The 24644-nt window shown below is 38.5% G+C and overlaps 1 protein-coding gene across 1 annotated transcript in view; it reads right to left on the minus strand.

Moving 5' to 3' along the window:
• Positions 1-4904: 4904 nt before the first annotated feature.
• Positions 4905-24644, minus strand: part of STON1 (stonin 1) — a 50159-nt gene continuing 30419 nt past the window's right edge. Inside the window, exons 2-4 of the mRNA XM_079111625.1 lie at positions 17230-19203; positions 8711-8913; positions 4905-6277 (exon numbers count right to left, since the gene is read on the minus strand). Of these exons, the coding sequence (XP_078967751.1) occupies positions 6203-6277; positions 8711-8913; positions 17230-19156 (2205 nt within the window). The 5' untranslated portion in view covers positions 19157-19203 and the 3' untranslated portion in view covers positions 4905-6202. The remainder of the gene's footprint in view (positions 6278-8710; positions 8914-17229; positions 19204-24644) is intronic.

Consider the following 24644-nt stretch of genomic DNA (forward strand, 5'->3'; position numbering starts at 1 on the left):
TAACTGTTTTGTGATTATTTATCCCCAGTGTCTAGAAAAAAATGTAATGTAGACACATAGAAAGCACTCAATAAACTTTAGAATAATCAGCAAGATAATTGATTGTAACGACATAGCATTTTGAGGTTATCAGAAGTGGCGAACTGTGGAAGTCAATTCCTTAAGCAACATTTTGTACTTCAGAGTGCTGCAGATGCCTTTGGGAATGTCTCGTCTTATACTCATAGACTTGCTCATGACATAAGACTTTTAGAAAAAGAATGTTCTAATGGGCTTTATAAAAGAATGACAACATCCACCCAGAAAGATTTCTGAGAGAAAGAGCTCATTACTGCTTTCTAAGGACGAAAGAGCAAAGCCTTGTCTCTGGGTCAAGGTAACAAGGAGTATTCTATAAGCATATATTTGCTTGTCCTTATTCATAGACTGAAAGTACAATCCTGGGCTGGAGCTAAAATTTAGAGACCACATTGACCCTGCCACATGCCCTCACAAGATGGATTAATTACAATATTTTCTAAATCTTTATAAGTAAGATTTAGAGTTTAGTAACTCTCATTAGAGTTTGAAATCTGTGAAGGAACATGCTATTTTTTTGTCTCTTTAATAGAAATGTTTAGAGATAAGCATAGTATTTAAATCCTTGGGATGTGTAAAATTGTATTCAACAGTATTTTTAGACAAGGCATTAAGAATACTTTAAAGTGTTTGTCTACTGCATTAATTTTAATTATACTCCACCGGACTCATGATGCTTGGAAATGCTTTATAAAATACCCTCAAGATCTTTTATTAATCAAAAACAAGCACCACCAAATTCAAACGCTGATGTTTCTGACTCTGGGTAACATCAGCTTGCCTGAGAGCACCCTCTTCTGTTTCAAAAATGTACTGCAAGTTACATCTCATGGACTTCACAGCAATTCTGGGTAAGAAAGGGGGCTTCTCAGGAAAATGTTAATATACAATCCTTTTATTTACATAAACTACCCTTCCTTCTGATGTTTGGAAGACTGTGCTGGTGCAGAGGCATGAGGGGAAGTAGCAAATCTCAAGGTGTTTTTTTCCTAGAATTTTCATGGAAATGAACTTCAATCTTTCAAAACATGGGGCAATCACACTAATCTGTTTTCTTCTTTCATACAGGTGCAACATAATCTTTTCTTTAACATTTTTTTTAGTTACAAATGGACACAGTACTTTATTTACTTATTTTTATGCTGACTCTTGAACCCAGTGCTTCACATGTGCTAGGGAAGCACTCTAGCACTGAACCACAACCCCAGTCCTGAGGTGGAATATAATCTTAAAGGAACAATACTACCTGCAGCTTTTATCTATGGTGTTTTTTAGTAACTCAACTATTTGCTTACTAACCAGCAATTATCTTGCTTTTAAAATTAATTACAAGTCAGGTGCGGTGGCACACACCTATAATCCCATCAGCTTTGGAGACTGAGGCAGGAGAATCATAAGTCCAAAACCAGCCTCAGCAATTTAGCAAGGCCCGAAGCAACTCAGTGAGACCCTGTCTCTAAATAAAATACAAAAAAGGGCTGGGGATGTGGCTCAATGGTTGAGTGCCCCTGAGTTCAATCCCTGGTACCAAAAAAAAAAAAAAAAAAATTAACTACAGTCAAATTCATATTTCAGTGCCAGCTCTAAGCAAGAATTTATTAATATGATTACAAGGAAAAAAAATCCTTGTCTCATATAACCCAGGAAAATACACTGGTAATTAGGTTGAGTCCCATGAAATTGCTAACGAGAATGATAAATACTAGCAATTGTCAATATCTCACCAAAAACACATAGTTCTCTACTTTAGGACCCTAGGTAAAGGAGCAAAAGATCCTGGGGATGGGGTTGCTGCAGGGCATGGGAGGGTCTAGGACAGATGATACAGATACCAGGAAGCAGGCAGGGCAGTCTAAGAGGAGCTGAACCAAAACAGGAAAGAATTAAATGATGGGGATTTGAGGGATGTTGTTACAAATATGGTCCCCAGATGCCACTTCATCCTTTTCCTTGCTCCTGAAGAACTACAGCCAAGCCTTGTCACTATCAACAGTGGCTAGAATAGTGCTCAATGATCTGCCCTCTATGAAAGCCTGGTAAAATATTAACTTTAATAGATAAAAACTTAATTTCAACAGATATCAATTTTCTTATGAAATGGAGGGTGGAGAGTTTGGTTTCATTAGGGTTTTTTTTTTTTTTTTTTAAATCAACACTGATTTACCTTCATATCTGTTATGGCCTACCCACCCCACCCACCCCATTCTCACACTTCCTCGGAAATATATTCTGCACTATTGGGTAAAAATAGTTTTCAAAACTTTAAAAACTTTGCTTTTAAATACATTATTTCTTTAGTACCACTACACAAGTTGCCCAAATTGTACAATCCTGTCCTCCTGTGGATAAAGTTCAGCCTATTGTCAAGAAAAATGGTGAAAGACTTTGAAGTAGAAGTCCTATCTCGTTTATTCATCCAGGTTATCAACACCTTTCATTGTCTTTGAATTATTTTACAAATCTGTAAATGGTAGAAGCCTGATATCATTGCACATGATCCTTGTCCCCAGAAATGTAAATTAATTGTTGGGATAGGAAGATACTATATTTTCACTGTTGCCCTAAGAATGACTAGACTCGTCTTGCACCTATTGGCAAATTCATTTGAGAATTCCTTACTTCCTATATATGTCTCTGCTCTTTGAATTCTCTTTGGAACTGGTTATAATTTTATATTTCTTTTTGGTACTAGGGATAGAACCCAGGAGCACTTCACCACTCAGCCACATCCCCAGCCCTTTTAATTTTTTATTTAGAGATTGGGTCTCGTTAAGTTGCTTAGGACCTTGCTAAACTCCTGAGGCTGGGTTTGAACTTGAGATCCTCCTTCCTCAGCTTCCTAAGTTGCTGTGATTACAGGCGTGCAACACCACACCCAGCATTGAACCAGTTATCATCTTACCAACTCCCTCATTAGCTAGTGAGTTAAATAAAATTTTACACACATAATCACTTCATATCTTTGTGAGTCATGATTATTTGCTCTTTTAAAAATCATCCTTTATCATATCATCAATTAGAGTTTGATGGTATTATTTTTCCAGGATATGCCAAGGTGCCATGTTCAATGACTATTTAATACTGAAGTCTTGTACATATGCCTGACAGAGAGTCAATTGTTGAAGGTTATTGAAATTGATTTCAGACCTTTAAAAAAATAGCCCCAGGTCTTGCAAAAGATATAAGTCCATAGCACAGCAAGAATTATTTGAAATACATCTTTAATTTTAGAAAAATCAATATGCAATCTACAAAATATTTTGTTACATGATTATTAGGGCTCAAACTGTTTTATATTTGTATTGATAGGACACAAAATCATATTTTGAGTAAAACATTATAATAGCCATTGTTAAGGAAGAACTTCTAACTGAATTTATAAGAGAAAGGGCTGTATTATAAGCACAGCTCCAGAATTAAGGGAACCAAACTCTTAGAACTATCTAATATATACATCAGGTTAAAATTTTCAGCCTTTATGTTATGAAAAATATCCTTTTTCCATCCTTTTTTAAATGGATAAAATGTGATTCCCATAGAAAAAGGACATATTCTTAAATTCAGATCTGCATAATTGATCATGTGATGATCAATCCATGAATGCATTTATATTGCTAATATCACTCTGTGATTGGTAAAGTGACCAGAATAGAACAATCGAGGCAGAATGGGACTAGTCACAAACCTCTCTCCTTGGAAGTGTGTCACAGTGTCAATCAAACAACTGACTACAAAATGGTTAAACTAATAATAAGCAAGTGATCTAACTTAAAATGCTAGAAAATAAGTATTTCTTCCTTTATTCCCTATCTACTTCCCTTTAAAAAGCAGAGGGACAGGGTTTGAAAATCACTATTTATTTTTTGGCAAAAGAAATTCTACTTCTTAATTTTTCAATATAAATGGACCCTACCTGATTTTTCACTTAGAGCTCCACAGTCACATTTGACCTCCTGCCATTTCTAAGGTCAGAAGAATTATATTAAGAAGCCTCTCATTCCTATATAGAATGTTAATTTAACACTAAGTAATGAATATTTAAGGTTCTAATAAATGTGCAAATTAACAATTATGCGGTAGCACCCCACTGTTAATGCTATCAACCTTTGCATTGCTGCAGAAACTCAATTTGGGCTTTAGTCTTCTGTTACTATATTTTCAACACTGAGTCTTGAGATGCTCCTGAAGTCTGGGTGGCTTGTGAGTAAATGACCCTAGCAGTGATGTACAGATACTAGTCCACTTGTGAAGCCTGAGGGACAATTAATTGAACCCTTTGTTGAATTTATTTTGAGGTGTAAATATTCATTAAGTTCATCTAAATCAGACTGTGAATTCTTTGTAGGCCAGATGCCATAAAACACACGTGGAAAGAAATGGCAGTAATTAACCCAGCTAACTTCCCTGGGATTGGAGTATAGCATCAGATCTGGCCCACCGCCATATTTGTTCTGAGCAGATTGAAATCACTCCAGAGTGTGCCCATGCCAGATGATAAGAAAAGATGGTGGAAATTTTAAAAATCACACACACACACACACACACACACACACACACAGATTTGCTCACTCAACAGTGAGTCTCAAACATATGATATTATGAGCAATATGTCAAGTGAAGTTAAAAAGAGCAGTATCAATTCATTTCTACCATTGACTTTTGCATTCTGTGCCTTTACAGTAAAAAGTGAAAAGCAATAAAATCTGCTGATTGATACAGACCATCATAAATGTTTGTTTTTAAACTGTTATTTCAACAGATTAAAATGAATATAATACAATATTAAATAAAATATATGAAATAAACTCTGTAGGCCAACAAATAAATGTTGTTGGGAAGAACATTATATCAGTTTTGACTCAAAACAATGCAGTAAATAGAGAAAAATGACTCCTGATCATATTTAAGATTCAACATACATTGAAGGTATATTAAAATCACAGAGACCTTGTTTTTCAGACTTAAAAATACAATTCTGATCTGTCACTGTAAATATTAAAAGGAAATTACAAGCAGAATTATAAGTGCTAATGTTGCTGGCTTTTCACTAGAAACTAAACTATTGTAGTCATTTCCCTGACTTTGAAGAATAGAAATGTCTCCTCTCAGAAATCTAAGCAAAATAATCTAGTATCTTTCACTTTACTCATCTTTTAAAGAACAATACTCTAAATTAAGCATATAATTAGCATAAAATAGCATGAGAGCAGCACTAACATAAAATAATCATAATATGATTTAGACATCTACTCAAGAGAGGCTTCTGTTAATTACAAATATTTTATCAAAATACATTCCTAGAGTCTGTACTTTTAGAAAACAATATTTATGAACTTTAAAAATTCATCTTTAATGTACATAAATATTTTAACTAGGATCCAATACTCTGACTCTACTTTGAAAGGAATCCCACCAACCAAAAGGCAATACATCTTAGTGACTTGTACTAAAATATGTGTATCAACAGAAATAGCTTCTTTGCAGCACATACCAGAATACAAAGACATTTTGCAAATGATAATAGAGCCAGGGAAAGACAGCTACTAAATACAGCCAATGATTACTTACCAATGTGGTCAGAGGATGGGAATATAAATAATTCAGAACCAAATCTCCATTTTAGCTATGGTTTCAACATCATTCTCTATCGAAGCACGTTTCAGAGATGAGCAAAAGGGGAAGTTAAGTATTTTGGTTTATGTCTCCTTTGATTGCCTTTCCCTCTGGTACAGATGCTAACACAGCAAGAAGGGATGGGGACTGAGGGATAATAAATACGGCACTCAGGTAATCCAGAGTACGAAGCATCAGCCACTGAGTAATCAAAAATCAAAAACCCTTCAGCCAAACTGGCTGCCAGGCCACATATCAGATAACAGTGCCTTTGAGTTTCAATAAGAAGCAAAACATCACACAAATTACAATACATTTAGATGAAACCCCTATGGCAAAACACATCAAAAGCATAAAATACAGATGGTTTGGGTTTAGGTCTAAGCTTCTCTACACACAGTCCCTGGGCCTGTCCTAAGCCCACCACTCAGAAGCCAGTAGCAGAACTTCATGTGGTTTCTCTGAGTTACATATTTGACATGTGGATCATCATCACATCCTCTTGGTACTTCTACTGTGTTATGCAGCCACCAGCTTTATCTGGGTCTTCTCCATCAATTTTAATCCATTTCTTTTCTATTTCAACCTGTTATGTAAAAGGAAAACATGGGCAGCATTAGCAGTCCTCTTCATACACAAGGCAAGGATGAGGCCAGTTCACACTGTGGCTGCAAACACAGCCCCTCCAGCCTCCTGTGCTAGCTCAGCAGGGAGAAACTCTGCTCTCTTTGGGGTCTACCGAGCCCCTGAAACCCTTCTTTCCAAATCTGAAATTCTCCAAGTCAAACATATTATAAATATGCATCTAAAATATGAACTCATTTTTAATTCCATATAGCGAATACCTGTATATACTGATAAGATATTAACGGATCTGGCTAGACCTGAACAGTTATCTCCTCGAGGATCATATTACACCCAGTCATTGGCCCACCCAAAATTTATAATACACTCCAAATTATTGTACTAAAACAAACTAGTTTACAAACTAGTAACCTAAACCATCTGTCTATGCTGCTACTTTTTTTTTTTTTTTTTTTAATCTCAGCTCAATATCCTCTCCTCATGGAGACCCTCCTGGACCACCCTGGATAAAGGAGTCTCCCTTCACTCACAATCATGTTGCCCTATCACATTCCCTTTTTAGAATGTCAGTAGTTGAAATACATTATTTGCTTGTCTACTAATTTTTTTGCTCGCCCCCCCCCCACACACACACACACACTAGAAGCTTCATAAGGACAGGGACCTTGTCTTTCTTGTTCACCACTGAGTCTTCCACCCATAGCAATAGCTGGCATTGGGACACTGCTCATCAGACACTAAAGTAGCATTTTGAAACTGACAGACAGTGGGGATGATCAGGACCTTGAAGAAACAAAGGCACAGATCCACTGGTACCTAAGATACTTTCTTATATAATTTTGAACTGTCTACTAAAACTATATGAAACTGTCATATCCTGTAAATAAGGAAGTAGGTATAAGTAAAGTCTCTGTGTGCACCTGACCCTCACAATTCAGTCACACATAACACTTATACAATTAGTGTTATAGATCAGGTTCCCAAGAAGCAGATTCAGAGATGAAGATTTAAGTGAGACAGTTGACTGGGGAGTGACGCTGATCACTGAAGGCAGGGGAGGAGGCCGATGGACAGAGCAGACTCTGGGCGCAATGGTCATAAAGGCATCAGCCGACATCCCGGAGGCTGATCCTGCAATGGTCCGGCAGACTTAGCCCAGCTGATCAAGGGGTCCTTATACACTGCATCTACCCATCACTGGACACAGGTGACCCAGGAAGGGACCTGTCCTTGGGCAAAGCAGCTCTCTTCAGCCATGCTAGAAAAGTTCTTCAGTGCCAAAAGAAGTACCCAGGACACCACCTACCCATTATTAATTGTATCAATCAGAAAAAAATCACCAGATTCAAACATATAGACTTCTAAACAGATGGTCCAAAATAAAGAAACATCCTGATATATTACTATGTTATAGGACCACCAGTTGGTGTTAATGATGCCTTATATAATCACACGATTTTAATAAGAATAAATGAGTAGAACATCAGGATGGCATTAATTATAGTTGAGATTCAAACAACACATAGATTTAAAATGCTATTAGACTATATAAATGTTGTCCGTGTGCAAGACAAAAAGAAAACATAAGTTCTAAACAGAACCACCTGTTTGTTAAGCACTATTCAATTTCTGTGATTTGTGAAATACTTACCAATTTAAAAAATATTTGTAAACAAAACTAGCAACATATGTCACCATTTTAAGATACTATGGGAAATATGTGGCAGATATTCTCCGTGTGTGTGTGTGTGAGTGTGTACACACATACACACTGACCTTGAGGATAAGAAGGAAAACTAAGTTTAGAAACAGATGTAAGTGTATGTAACCCTGTGATTCACCTGGCCCAATGGTGCAGAACTGATGGTAAACACTTAAAACTCTTGTAATAGAGTAACTCAGCATTTCCCAAAGGATGCTCCACAGAATACTATTCCATAAGATATTGATGTGTGTTTTATACACACATAATCACTAAATAGTCCACAGTCAAGGAGTTGGGAAAAACTAGACAGTAAATTTAACAAGTTTATTTTTGCAGGACTTCTCAGAACCTTCACCGTATGGTATATCCACTTTTTTGTGAGAGACACATGAACATGAGAAATGCTATTCTAATACATGTTCCACAGAACATCTTGGAAAATCTCACATCATAATTTTTATTGTAAATGTGCTTCTAAGATAGGAGCTTACTTTAAATGCCCTACTTTTCTTTGAAAGCTATCTTACTGTTATTTGCATTCTCCAGAATGGAAGGGAAGAAATAAGCTTACTGGTTACCACCAAGATTTTATGGCCAAACCTTTTCTCTAAAATATTATTATACACACACACACACACACACACACACACACACACACACACAGTCAAATATTTGCTTTGAATCCCAGTTCTAGATGATCCAACATGACCAAGGAGCTCTGGGATGTACCTGTATGTTGTAGCAAGCTCGCTGATGAACATGTTTCTGTGGCTGGATGTCACTCTCCACTCCCAGAGACCTGACCTCTGTCCCGGAGGCACAGGACTCAGGCATAGAAAACTGAACAGTAGCAAATGGATACCAGTCAGAGGGAATTTCTTGGTCTGATCCAAGTTCAAGTTTGTATGACAGACAGTGGGGATGATCAGGACCTTGAAGAAACAAAATTTAACAAAGTCTTTTAAGAGCCACTGAACATTTCTCTTGAACATAAAAGGCATTTATGTCTTACTTTAATAGGCAATTCCATCAGCTTTACAGCAATAGAAATTCTATTTAAACAAAATGCTATCAAAATTCACAATTGTGTACCAAGTAGTGGAAATTCCATCTGCATTTCTAAGTATTAGCTCTAATATATATATATATAATTTTAGCCAGGCATGATGGTACATGCTTGTAATTTCAGCAGCTTAGGAGGCTGAGGCAGGAGGATTATGAGTTCAAACTTAATGAGACCGTCTCTAAATTAAAAAAAAAAAAAAAAAAAAAAAAAAAAAAAAAAATATATATATATATATATATATATATAAAGGGCTGGGGGCTGGGGATATAGCTCAATTGGTAGAGTACTTGCCTTGGAAGCACAACGCCCTGAATTCAATCCCCAGCACCAAAAAAAAAAAAAAGAGTGGGGATGTGGCTTAATGGTTAAGTGTCCCTGGGCTCAATCCCTGGTACCAAAAAAAAAAAGAAAAAAAAAAAAAATTACAATTTTGTTACTGTTGCTACATACCTGCAGAGGTTAATTTCTAAAAATGTTTCCAATTACAAGTATTACTAAGTTTTCCCTAACTAAAAGGTAAGAGTAGGGTTAAGGTGTAGCTCAGTGGTAGAGTGCTTCCTTATTATGTGTGAGGCACTGGGTTTGACCCTGAGCACCACATCAAAATAAAAATAAATAAATAAAATAAAGGTATTGTGTCCATCTACAACTAAAATTTTTTAAAAACACGGTAAGAGTAATGCTTACATGAAACATAAATTATTTGGCCACAATGTGCTTCAGACCTATAGAAACCCTTAAGCTCTTACAACAATTCTTAATTATAAGCTCTCACAATAATTCTTAATTAATTTTATTACCACTTCATTTATAGACAATGCAAAGGTAAACTTCAGCCCAAATTAGGTTATATTAAAAAGTCTGATTTTGTTAAACTTGAAACTTCATTACATTTCAAAAAATAATCCAAACTAAGAATTCTTTTGTCAGTAGGACTGATTATTTTTCACTATTGTAATTCTCACTCATCCTTCTAAAAAGCATTGACTGGAATAGATATACAGTATAGAGATAGACATATTGGCCTCCAAAATTTCAATCTTTGCTTTCCACTAATCTAATTTGTCATTTATTGAGCATCTATATTATGCCAGGCCAGGATCTATGCCAGACCCTGAGATACTAGATGTACTCAAAGATTTTAGGTGGGTTCACGTATGTGTGCGCATTCATTATGTTGGGGTATAAAATATTTTCACTGTAGTAACTTTATAAATGATTCATGATCTTGATGCCATTGTTCATAGCATCTACATATCCAATGTGGCTATCTTTACTTAAATAAGTGAATCTGATGACAGTAATTTCAAAAGCCAGATGAAATAGCTGTACCACTGACATAAATCAAGAAAGAACATTTTCATCGGTGTATAGCTTTAGGCACAAAAACAAGAGTTTAAAGGATTTCACTTAATTCTTAAAAGATAAACTGCCTTTCATTCCCTACAACCTGTTTCTTGTAGAGAAACTAATAGAATTCCCAGGCTGTAAAAGGCCTTGAGAAGTCACAAATCAATTAACCAACAGATGTTCATTAGCCACGTCCACCACTTACACATAGCTTGGGACAACAGTGGCCTCTGAGGGCCTCTACCCACATCACTACAGGCAAAGTGATGACTTCATTCACACACACACCCCCAGGAGAGCCACAATCCATCATCCTTTCTAGATTCTGGCCACAGCCAGGATGCACAAAGTTCATTCACACTTAATTCAGCCACTCTTCAGTCCTGATGCCAGAGTGGTTAAGAATACAACCTCTGCACCCAGATAGCGCAGAGACCGACACCAGCTCTGCTACCTAATAACTGCGCGATTCCAGAAAAGCTACTTACTTCTCTGAGGCTCAGTTTCCCCATCTGAAAATGAGGGTAATGGTGATAACCTGAACCTTATAAGGCTGTTGTGAGAATCAGCCCGTTATATAGACAGAGCACAGGAGAAGCAGTGTACTCTAGTGGTACAGATATGCTGCACCTGCATTATTAGTTTGACAAGAACTACTTGATGTTTAAATCCAATATTATTACCTAATTATTATAATTGTGCTAATAAAGAAACTAAATTCTACATTGAAAATTATATTGGAGATTATCTAACTTGATATTCATATTTTATAGGAAAAAAACTGGAGGAAAGTTTTTAATAAAAATTTAAGAAAAAAATTAAACCAAGTTGAAGGTCTCACATTTCCAGAATGTTAGAAATGAAACCTTTCTACCTACTTTTTTTTTTTTTTTAGTTGTAGTTGGACACAATACCCTTTATTCATTTTTTATGTGGTGCTGAGAATCGAACCCAGTGCCTCACACATGCTAGGTTAGCGCTCTACCGCTGAGCCACATTCCCAGTCCCTCTACCTACTTTTCTAGGAGGAAAAAATTGTGAAAAATAAAATAGCTTTTTCCCTTCAAGTTTTCCAGGGTATCATTCCTGGCTTTTGAAAAATCTAAATACTCCAAAATGTTTACCAACACACTCCCCTCCTTAGACCTTGAACTCCATGAGAACCGCTCTCCTGGCACATGCCTGGCATGTTTGGGATTTAGAAGGTATTTGTCAAATTCACAGATACATGAATGAAAGATAGAGGGAAATCCTGTTATCTCCGTTTTGACCACGAGGGGGCACTCTGGGGCTTTGGTACTTGTTACTCTCACAACTCAACTCCTCATCTTTGGTCAGGAAATGCAAATCACAAAATCTTCTCAGGTCTGTTTGATATCCAGGCCCCCCTGAACCAAAATATTTAACATCTGAAGCTGAATGGTTGAGGATTCAAATAAAGGAACAGCACAAGAATGACACAACCAAAATTCTCACGACAGAAAGCAAAGAAAAAAAGAGAACTATTGGTAAGAGAGAGGTACATTTGCTAATAGACCCTCCACCACCGCCATTCCCCTCTCAATTCTGTGCTGCTGTTTACACCTCCTGTGGCTAACCAGCATTCTCATTCTCTTTCTCTCCTTCTCTTTTCCTCCCACTTCCTCTCTCCCCACAGCCTCCTTCACACCTTGGTGTGATGAAGTCTACCAGCTCCTGCCCAGGCCAACCTTTGCTGTAATCTTAAAAGAATAGTAAGCATGGAGGAGCTGGTCCAGAGACATTTAAGGGACCTGCAGCCCATCCCACCTTTCCTGAAACAGGGGATTTCACCAACAGGAAAGGTTAAGCCAGGCTCACAATTTCCCAGGAAAAAAGGCAAAACACAAAATTTTAATTAGTGCATAGTAGACTAGTTTTATGTTCTCCTCCAGTTTCCATGGTCAAAATATTTTTCTAATAGTGAAGATTTTTCAGAATCTGGTTTGGAAAGTAGGATATTTTAAAAATATGTTTTAAAGACTTGTCCTCTAAACACACAAATCATATAAAACTCACATTGAGAATTAGAGGCGCTTTCTAGGACCCAGCTCCTGTGCATAGGTCCACAGGCCTGCAGCAACACTTGTTAGGGACACAGGAGTGTCGGCCCCAGCCCCAGAGGTGGTCTCCATTTTAACAAGGTGGTTCATGTGGAAGTTTAAGAAACACTCTCCTGAGTCAAAGGCTTCCCCTCAGTCCCAACTCTCCTCTTCCTCCACCTCTTCTTAAGAGGCAAATCAGACTGCAGCCTATCTGGCACCTTCCTGCCCTCTGCATTGCCCTCCTCACCCATAATCAGGCTGTCAGAGATGCTCTCTGCCCACCCCACTCTGACACAGCCCTTTATCTCATCCCAGACCCCTTCTTGGCACCCAGATCTCATCTGAACAAACATAGCTTTGATCCCAAAGGATTCGCTCAGTCCACTACCACTGTAACATTGACTGAAATACTTGTAATATGCTGTTCTGTGTGGGCCTGGCACTCTGACAGTCTCCAGGAAGAATCCCCGAAGGCCAAGATCAAGTCCAACCAATGTCCATTCTTGTAATTGTTCTCATTGAGTCCAACTGCTGGTAAATACTGCTGGGAGGTGATTAACAGAGCTCTGGGAGACAAGAACATAAGGAGCAGGAGGAATGATCTCTGCTTAGGAGACCACATGAGGTTTCACAGGAGAGTGACCAGGTCAGTAGTTCTCCTGAACCCTGGTCGCCATACGAAAGCTTTTCACAAACAAAAACTGGGCCTCGGTCCCAGAGAAAAGTTAAGGGATGGGGCCCATGTATGGACACAGGTTGAATATCCCTTTTTCGAGATGCTGGGATCAGAAGAGCTTCAGATTGCAAGTTTTTTGTTTTGTTTTGTTTTGTGTGTTTTTATTTCATAATATTTGCACTTGCAAGTTTTTTTTTGTTTTTTTGTGTTATTATTTCATAATATTTATATTTGCAAGTTTTTTGTGTGAGTTTTTATTTCATAATATTTACATTTACATAATATCATTGGAAAGTCTAAACGAACTTCATTTATGTTTCATATATACCTTATACACATAGCCTGAGGCTAATTTTATTCACTATTTGAAATGACTTTGTGCATAAAACAGTTTCATGGCATGGAATTTTCCGCTTACAACATCAGGACAGTGCTCAGAAACTTTCAAATTTGGGAGTATTTTGAATTTTGGATTTTGGATTAGTTCAACCTGTATGCTTTTGAAGCTCTAATGAGTCTAACATGCAGCGACAGTCGGAGATTAGACTATTGATGTATTTAGTTATGTGGTACTGGGGATTCACTTATTCACTTATGTGGTACTGGGGATTGAGTCCAGGATGGGACGCTTTTCCACTGAGCTATATCCAAGCCCTTTTTATTTTTTATTTTGAGACAAGGTTGCAATAAGTTGCCCAGGCTGGCCTCAAACTTGCAATCCTCCTGCCTCTGCCTCCCAAGTAGCTGGGATTATAGGTGTGTGCCACCATGCCCAACACAGACTTAATTTTTTTTTTTTTTTTTTTTTTTTTTTTTGCGGTGCTGGGGATTGAACCTAGGGCCTTGTGTTTGCAAGGCAAACACTCTACCAACTGAGCTATCTCCCCAGCCCTAGACTTAATTTTTTTAGATTTTTTTTTTTAGATGTTGATAGACCTTTTTTATTTTATTCATTTATTTATATGTGGTGTTGAGAATCAAACCCAGTGCCTCATACATGCTAGGCAAGCGCTCTACCACTGAGCCACTTATTTTAAAAAGATGAATGATACGAGAGCCCTAAGCTATCTCAGCTAATGGCACCACCATTCCCCATGCTAGACACACGGGCTTTGTCCCCCTTCCCTTGCCCCCATGCCCAATCTGTCATCATCTTGGAGGACTCTCCTCTGAATTTCCTTATCCTTCCTTGACACTTCCTACCAGCCTCCCTGTATCTATAACCTGCTCCTGCATCCCTCCCCTGTACTACACACCTGCCTCTCCAAAATGGAATATGATTCTATCACAGTTACACCTGAAGACACCTCTGAGGATCTGTTGATAAACTCCACACCACACAACATGGCTTGCAAGGTGCTGCTTTCTTCTCCCATCACTCCCCAAATTTTTGTAGATTACCCACCTACAGGCCAATGGTGCTGCTGTTCCTTTCCTGGATGGAATCCTACTGATGGTTCCATGCCAAGCTTAACCACCAGCTCTTGAGCAAAGCCCTCCCTCATACCCAGGCTTATCCCTCCCATCTCTGGGCTCTCCACTGAGCATGTTTGTGTATGCTGGAACAGCATACTTCTCCACAGTGCACCAGGGAGTTGCTTCTGGGTCTGTCTTGCCTGCTAGACTTATGTCTCTGGAGAGCAGGAATCATCTTTGTGTATCTCCCAAGCATCTAGCACAGAGTCTATACCTGAGGAAATTTAGTGGGTTTGCAGTGAAGGAGTGAGCCCTCCTCTCAAATTCTTGTTGATTCCATCCATTTTCTATACCATTTATGCTGGGAAAACCCAGTGCTATAACAGGATTATTTTCACAAGAAACTATACATGTTGTTCCACTTCCAAAACTAGGGGGGGAAATATTGTATGGGTTTTGAGTTTGCAAAATAAGTAGCGGCCCTGGCCAGGTTAAAATGAGTACTTATTTCCTTTAGTTCCTCCAGGACTACTTGTTCCAAGTAGCAGCAGCAGGATGGTCTCCCAAAGGGTCCTGTCTGCCTCTCTGGTCCCAGCTGGTGAAGCAAGCAGGCTGAGTTCTCTGCAGGCCTCTCTCAGAAGCATAATTACTACCACAAATCTATGAGAAAACCATGTTTGATCTTTCGTTCCAGTAACCATCTCTAGGGACCAACAGAAAACTCCAGGGCCTGAGTTACCACTCAGCCCTCAGGGGAAGCCTCTGTTTCCAGGAGGTTCCAGTAGGCATTTCCGTCTGCCTGCCTTCCTATTTTTCCTTTTAATTATTTTTTTTAATTAATTTATTTATTTATTTTTCTTTAGCAAGGTAAAAGCCAATATCCTGATTTTGTTTAACCTTCACAACCTCAAAGTAGCACAAGTAGCTTTCTCAAAAGAGCACTGAAAACCTGGTTCTCAAGACCTCCTACTTGTTTCCCTGGTACACAGACCATCTGAGAATGGTTTAACTTGCCTCAACAGACTAGCTATAAAAGAAGATCTCTGTGGACGTCATCATGGAAGATTCTGACCTTCTCGTCACACTGGAGTTAGCCAGAAGGTGCGGTCAGAGGCTATCCATTGTGACCATGCTATCCCAGCCCTACCCACCCTGCCTGGGCCCCAGCTAACCTTGTTGTGCCTGGGGAACAGACTCCCAGCTAATGTGAGTCAGGAGAATGCTGAGGGGTGGAACACAGCTTTAATGAAGGAGAAGACCACAGTGTGGGGACTAAGATCCTCAGTCCTCCAAGTCTGTGTCTCTCACTTGCTGGTCTTTGTCTATAGCTCAAGCTCTAGTCAGTTGACAGATGTCACCAGAGAATTCCAACCCATGGAGAAGGTAGTCCCAAAGCCACCAGGGAGCACTCCATGCTGCCTCTCTATCTCTGGTAGGCCAGGACTTGCTCTTCCTGCTTAAGAGCATTACAAGGTCTGTAGGGCAGGGTTCACTGCCCTGTGATGAGGTTCACCTGGGGAGCTCTCCAAACATACTGGTACCTAGGCCCCTCTCCAGGGGTTCTGACTTAATTGGCATGGAGCAGAGCCTGAACATCAAGATTACTTAAAAGCTCTCAGGATATTCTAACATATGATCAGGTTTGAGAAATGCTATTATAGGGTCACCCCCAGTAAAAGTTCTTCCTCTCAAGTCCACAGCCTAGAGAGGTCTCAAATGAGCTTAAATTTCCCCGAAAGACTAGAACAGCCTTGGAAGCAGGGATTAGATCTTATCCATCTTTACCCCCAGCACTTGATGCTGCACTTGGTATGCAATAAATACTCCATAAAGGTTTGACTGAGGATAAGAGTGAATGAATGAATGAATGAAGAAGTACATCAACTCAGATCCCCCAAACCCGCCCATATTTACCTCCATAGCCCACTGTTCTGCTAGAAAATACTCAACTAAAAAAAAAAAGCCCTAATTTCCAAATTTCCCTTTTTGCTTTATTATATCATGCCCACTATTAACTTACTATTCTAAAATGAATGTGGTGCTAGAACTGTCTTTTCAAATTTCTGATCTTCTAGATTGTGCTGCAGATTTTTTTTTAAATAAACTGAATTTTTAATACTTGGATTATGTCTAACCTAATTCTAAAACAACCAATTGAGATGGTCAAATAGGTAAATTCAGCCAAAGAAATCAATTTGGTTAAAAAATGAAAGCCAGTCTATTTCAAAGTGCAGGGAGCAAAACCTAAGAAGGAAGCTACTAGCTAAGAATTCAAAAAAGTTCAGGTATACTCATGGATGGCAGGTCTTTAAAGATTAATTAGGGAATCTAAGCTATGTTAGAAACGTTTTTAATATTTGATGTTGACAGGATGACATCAAACAGCCCAAGGGGATGTCTGCATATTTCCCTCAGCGCACCATCCACAACAAACTCCTAGCCCAGGATCATCTCTTAAGTTATTAAAAAGATGTAAAAAGTTAAACTTATATGGTAGAAATAGGCACAAAAGGAAACAAATAAACCAGCTGTTGGGCTAATATTCCATTTCCCACAGGTCTGTGTAAACTGGCCTCAGCTGACAAGTTACCATCTGTCTCTGCCCGGTTGCAACCCAAGAAGGGGGAAACATTTAAGCTATTTCCTATGAAAATCAACTTAGCTGTTGAATATTTACTTGAATTTTTATCAGGAAGCCGATCTATCTTCCACACCACAGCCCGGTAGGCACTCTCATATTTTGCAGACCCCACCGTGACCTGAATGACAGGTTCAGATTCAGGTTCGTGTAAACTCCCCAGACAGGCCCGGCGGTTCATTTTGGCTTTCAGGGACTTCTGCCTCTGGAGGTTCATGGTCCAGAGGGCCTTGATCCACTGAGATGGGACAGGAAAGTGTATCATTATGTTGTCACAGCACCTCAAGGAACTGGAGTGGGATGGCCTCTGAGCCAATGGGGCCATGTTGACAAAGGCCTGAAGTTCCACATATGCTCCTTGGACAACCACGACGGACTTCACAGAAAAGGGAAGATCGTTGCCATCATACAAAGTCTTGAAACGCATCAGCTCGAACCGGCAGGCATCAAGAGGGACAAATTTAATGATTCTTGACTGCTCAAATTCTTGTCCTTTCACACACTTATGAAAATGGTAGTCGAGAATATCAATCCACTTCTTTTCTGGATCTTTTTCAAAACAGCATTCATCTTGCTTCTGCAGTTCAAGGTCATTCAAGGTTAAAAAGCACTCCACATTCCCATTCACAAAGCAGAGGCAACAGATCTGAGTTATCACAGCACTTTCAACCAGTTTACCATCCTCTCTTGTGACTTTACCCCAAAAGTTGTCCACAATTTCCAGGGAAATTTCTTGCTCCTCATAGTTCTTCTTTGGTTTGGGAACAGCTGGCAGCTTCAGTAGCTCCTCCTCCACAGTAGTTAGAAAGTCCAGGAAGTCCCTGTACTCCGTGGACCCCAACTTCAGCATCTGTTCTACATCTGGTTCGTGAACTACTTCTGTCTTAGAATGGTATTTCCTTTTCTCTGTGTAAGACACATGTTCAATCTTCACAGTATGGATTTTTCCTGCCACACTGAAGTTCTCAACTTTGGGTTCAGAAAGTCTGCAATGTGGATCAAGCTGAAACTCTTTGAATGGCTTCTCCAAGCCCTTCTCATAATACATTTGCAAAATTCCTCCAGGTAAGACTTTCAGAAAAATTGGTCCCCATTGCCGGGAAGACATCATGTTCTTCTTCTCAGGAATTCTCAGCATGAAGGACCATCCAGCCTTGGGTTGACTTCTGAAAAGCATATGGGGGACAAAGGAAGAATCAGAGTTTTCAGCATAGGGACACTGCATAGACAAATTTCCAAGAGGGTCTTGGTGCTCAGCTGACTGGAGGTGTTCAAGCTTCTCACAGATGTAGTCAAGTGAACATTTATTTAGGCTTTTTGGATCCATAGGCATATCCCTGTCTCTTGATGAGAAAGTCTTTCTGCTTCCTGGGGGGTCAAAGGTAAACTGAGAAGCACTGCCTTCATCTTTCCAAAATGGACTTGAAAAAGCGCAGTCCTCTCGAAAATACTGAAACTGGGGAGCATCACTTTGGACCCCTCCACCTTCAGCCTGCTGAGGACTCGTTTCATCTGAGAGACCCCCTCTGGGAGCTGGAGGTGTGCATGAGGGGTCATTAGGTAAGAAAGCATGGGATACACAGGTTGACTTAGTAGACAATAAGGAGGAACCTGCTCCTGCTGGCACAAGCAGGCTGTTTGAAGATTCTGGAATAGGATACAGCACATGAGCCCCTGATTTAGGGATGCCAGGAAAACCTGGGAAGTCTTTGGTAGGTGTAGAAAGGGGAGAATTACTTGGAGGTCCCGGGCTAAAGTAAAAATCAACAATGGGAGAAGACAGCGGGGTGCTGCTGGTAGAGGAAGGCCCACTGGGAAATTCTCTGAGGCCAGACAGGTTCAGCTTAAGTCCATTTGGTCTACAGACACTTGGATTCTCCAGAGGGAAATTCTTTGACTTTTGAGAAGACTGAAAAGCAGGGTCGTCATCAAAAGTGACCCAGTTGCCTGGATTTGTGGAGCACATCTTCAGAATCAGGGGGTGGCCTTGTCAAGGAATCAGACACGTTGTCTCTGTTCAAGGAGAAAGAGAAAATAGGCATATAAAATAAAGAGGAAAAAAACAAGTCACTAGAGGTCTTTAGTTCTGAGAAACACTTGGATATAGAAGTACCCATAATTACTGAGTACAAATGTTTAAAAATTAATTCTTTTGATGACTGAATAGTTTTTAGTAAAAAAGAATAGTTTTTAAAAAAGATCCAACTGTATGCTGTCTATAAGAGACTCACTTTGTTTTAAGACTACATATCAGCTAAAAGCCAGCAGATGAAAAAGGATATTCCATGCACGTGGAAATCAAAGTAGAACAGGAGAGATGCCAGTTCAGATCTGGAATATCCCCCAAAGACTGATGTGTTAGAAAGCTTGGTCCTTAGCTCCTGGCACAAATGAGAGGTGGTGCAGCCTTTAGGAGGCAGGGCCTAGTGGGAGGAAGTTACATCACGGCAGGTGTGTCCTTGAAGGAGATTATTAGACCTAATTTTTTCCTCTCTTTTTGCACCCAGCTGGAGTGACTGGGCTTCCTCTTCCATGGGCTTCTGCCATAATATGCTGCCTTGCCACAAGCCCAAAAGCAATGGGCCAAGCATGGACTAAAACCTCCAAAATTGTAAGCCACATAAACCTTTCCTATTTTTAAGTTTATTATCTCCAGTATTTTATTACAGTAGCAGAAAGCTGACTAACACAGGGGACCATATTTATATAGATAAAATAAACTATAAGTCAAAAACTGTTAGAAGAGAGAAAAAAAATGTATAATGGTAAAAAGGCCAATTCACAAGGAGGCTATAACAAATATATATGAACCCAACATCAAAGCAACAAAATACATGAAACAAACATTGACAGAAGTGAAGAAACAGCTATTATTGTTTCAATATTAGTTGTCCCCCCAAAAGCTCATGTGTGAGACTATGTACAACAAAGTTTAGAGATGAAATGATTGCATTAAGAGAGTCTTAACATAATCAGTGCATTAAACCTCTGATGGGGATTAACTGAGGTAACTGTGAGCACGTAGGGTATGGCTGGAGGATGGGGTCCCTGGGGCCATGCCTTTGAGGTATATATTTTATCTTTGTTGAGTACAGCTCTCTGTTTCCTGGTGTGGTGTCCTGAGCTGCTTTTCTCTACCACACCCTTTCACCATGAGGTACTGCTTTACCTCAAGCCCTGAGGAAAGGAGCCAGTTATCTATGGACTGAGACCTCTGAAACCATGAGCCCAAAATAATCTTTTCCTGCTCTAATCATTCCTGTCAGGTCTTTTTGGTCACAGTGGCAAAAAAGTTGACTAAACTGATAGCCAAAAAATATTAGGAGATTTCAATATTCCACTTTTTTTTTCCCCCTAGTACTGGAGGTTGAACCCAAGAGCACTCTACCACTGAGCTACATCCCCAGTCCTTTTACTTTTCTTTTCAGGCAGAGTCTTGCTAAGATGCCCAGGCTGGTGTTGAATTTGTAATCCTTCTGCTTTAGCCTCCTGAGTAGCTGGGTTTACAGGCATGCACTACTGTGCTCAGTGTCCACATCCCACTTTAAATAATAATTCCATCATCCTGACAGAAGATCAATTTAAAAAGAAAAGACAAAGGACTTGAACAAAACTATAGACTAAATGGACCCACCAGATATATACAACAATTCCACTCAACAGTAGCAGAATGAATACACATTCTTCTCAAGCACACAGAACATTCACCAGATCACATTAGGTTATAAAATGAGTCTTGATTTAGGAAGACTGAAATCACACAAGTATCTTTGCCAACCACAATAGACTGAAACTAGAAATCAATTATAGAAGGAATCAAATAACATCTGGAAAGAAACGAATATGTGAAAATTAAACAAAATACGACCCAAATGATGGATGAATTGTATAATCAAGCATTGCAAAAAAAGGGAGTAGAAGGGGAGAGGATTAGAAAATATTCTGAGACAAATGAAAATGAAAACACAGCATAACAAAACTTATGGTCAAAGCAGTACAAACAGGGAAAGTTATGGCCACAAATGCCTACATTAAAAAATTAGAAAAATGTCAAAAGAAGTAACATCACTTTATTCCTCAAGAAGCTAGGAAAAAAAAATAAACTAAGCCTAAAATTAACAAAGGGAGAAAAATAATAGAATACAGGTGAAATAGAAAAGAGAGCTGGCTGAGTGAGGTGGCGCTTGCCTATAATTATTGGGACAGGAGTCCCCTGTATTTCTCTTTGCTAGCAATGCAATAAAACTTATTTTTCCCTTTTATCAAAATAAATAAATAAATAAACAAATAAATAATTAAAAATTTAAAGAAAATAGAAAAATAGGGCTGGTATTGTGGCTCAGTGGTAGAGTGCTTGCCTGGCACATATGAGGCACTAGATTTGATTCTCAGCACCACATATAAATAAATGAATAAAACAAAGGCCCATTAACATCTAAAAAGTATATTTAAAAAATAGAAAAATAGGAAAAATAATCAATGAAACTGAGAGTTGGTGTTTGGAAAAGATCAACGAAAATGACAAACCTTTAGTTAAACTAATGAAGACTCCAAACCTTAAAAGCAGAAATAAAAAGATGATGACAAACACCACAGAAATAAAAGGTATTATAAATGACTACTCCGAACAATTTTATACTAACAAATCAGATAACAAGAGAAATGGGTTAATTCCTAGAAACATACAACCTACCAATACTGAATCATAAAGAAAAGGAATATCTGAAGGGGCCTATAACTAGTAAAATAATTCAATTAGTAATAAAAATCTCCCAAGGGGAAAAAAAAATTCAGGACCAGATGGCTTCACAGCTGCTTTCTACAAAATACTCAAAGAATTAGTGCCAAACTCTTTTCAAACTCTTCCAAAGAACTGAAGAGGAGGGAACACTTCCAAACTCATAAGGCCAACATCACCCTGATACCAAAGCCAGCAAGACATTAAAAGAAAAGAAAGCAAAGGCCAAATATTCCCAAATGAATATAAATGCAAAAATCCTCAATAAAACCCTTGGAAACCAAATTCAACTGCACATTAAAATGATCCTACACCATAGCCAAGTGGAATCAATCCCTGAGATGCAAGGATGGCTCAATATGCAAAAATAAATCAATATGATCCATCACATTAACAGAATGAAGGATAAAATCGACATGATTATCTCAACAATGAAAAAGGATTTGACAAAATTTAACATACTTTCATGACAAAAATATTCAACCAGTAATAGAAGAAAATTATCTCAATATAATTTCCACGTATGAAAATCCCAAAGATAACACCATAAATCCCAAAGATTTTCACCAACTAACAACAAATTATCCAAAAGGGAAATTAAGAAAACAATCTCAAGTACAATTACATCAAGAGGAAGAAAATACTTAGTAAGAAACATAACCAAGGAAACAAAAGAATATAAAACATCAAAACTATTAAATGTCACTGAAAAACAAACAAGATACAAATATGTAAAAAGATGTCCCTTGTTCATGGATTGGAAGATTAAAATTGTTAAAATGGCTGTACGGCCAGGCATGATGGAGCACACCTGTAATCCCAGCAACTCAGGAGGTTGAGGCAGGATTATAAATCCAAAGCCAGCTTCAGCAACAGTGAGGCCCTAGGCATCTAGTGGGATGCTGTCTCTTAGTAAAATACAAAATTAGGCTGCAAATGTGGCTCAGTGGTTGAGTGCCCCTGAGTTCAATCCCTGGTACCTTAAAAAGAAAAAAAAAAATGGCCATACCACCCAAAGCAACTTATAAATTCCATGTAATTCTTATCAAAATCCCAATGGCATTTTTTATCAAAAACAAAAAAAATTCTAAAGTTCATATAGAACCACAAAGGATCCTAAATAGCCAAAACAATCTGGATAAAAAGAACAGAAAAAAAAAAAAAACTGAAGACCTCACACTTATTGACTTCAACATATAACAAAGCCAAGATAAGCAAAACAGTATGGCCCTGGCGTAAAGGCGTACGTGCAGACCAGTGGGACAGACGGTAGAGTCTAGAAATAAATCCATGGTCGATGATACCTGACAAGGGTGCCAAGAATACACAATAAGGAAGGGATAATTTCTTCAACAAATGGTATTTGGAAAACTGTGTAATCCCCATACAAAAGAACGAAATTGGAATTTTATCTTACACCATACACAAAAATTAACTCAGGATAGAGAAAAGAGCTAAACATAAGACCTAAAAATGTAAAACTCCTAGAATAAAACATGGGGGAAATCTTCATAATTTTGACCTTGGTAATGATTTATTGGATATGACACCCAGGTATGGGGCAACTAAAGCAAAAACAGACAAATGGAAGTTTATCAAACCAAAAAGCTTCTGCACTGCAAAGGAAACAGTCAACAGAGTTAAAAAGAAAACATACGGAAAGGGAGAAAATATTTGCAAGCCATCTATCTGATAAGGGATTAATATTAAAAAATATATAAGGAACTCAAACAATTCAATAGCTAGAAAACAAATAAATAACTCAATTAGAAAATGGTCAAGAGGACTTAGACATTTCTCCACAGAAGACATACAGAGAGCCAACACGTATATGAAAAGATGCTCAGCATCATCGGAGAAAAGAAAATCAAACCCTGAGATATCATGTCACACCTACTAGAATGATCAGTATGAAAAATAAACAAATAGGGCTGGGGATGTAGCTCAGTGGTAGAGTACCTGCCTGCATGCACGAGGGCCTGGGTTCGATCCCCAGCACTGAAATAAATGAATGAATAAATCAAATATTGGCAAGGGAGTGAAAATACTGTAACCTTTGTACATTTTTGGTGGGACTATAAAATGGTGGAGCCACTATGGAAAGCAGTATGGAAGTTCCTCAAAAAAAATTAAAAATATGACTACCATATTTTCAAATAATCCACTTCTTGGTACTCATCCAACAGAACTGAAAACGGGACCTTTTTTATTATTATTTTTTTTAATGTAGACACATTTATTTTTTTATGCAGTGCTGAGGATCAAACCCAGCGCCTCACACGTGTTAGACAAATGCTCTACCACTGAGCCATAGCCCCTGAAAACAAGATCTCAAAGAGAAATTTGCAACTCCCATATTCATTGCACCATTACTCACAATAACCAAATCTTGGCTGATGGGTGAAAGAATAAAGAAAAAGCAGTAGATGCATTCAATAGAATATTATTCAGTCTTAAAAAGAAAGGGAATTCTAACACAAGCTACAACACAGAGCTTGAGCAACTCATGGTAAATGAAAGAAGCCAGTCAGAGGAAGGCAGGTACTGCAAGACCTCACTTAGGCAAAGTATCTCCAGTAGTTGGATTCTGAGGCAGAAAGAAAAATGGTGGTTGCCAGAGGCAGCAGGGAAGGGCAAACAAAAAACGGGCATCACTCTTCAGTGGACATAGATACGGTCACGCAAGATCAAAAAGTTCTAAAGAACTTCTGCACAA

Source organism: Sciurus vulgaris, assembly GCF_902686455.1.
Source record: "Sciurus vulgaris genome assembly, chromosome: 14".
Lineage (NCBI taxonomy): Eukaryota > Metazoa > Chordata > Mammalia > Rodentia > Sciuridae > Sciurus > Sciurus vulgaris.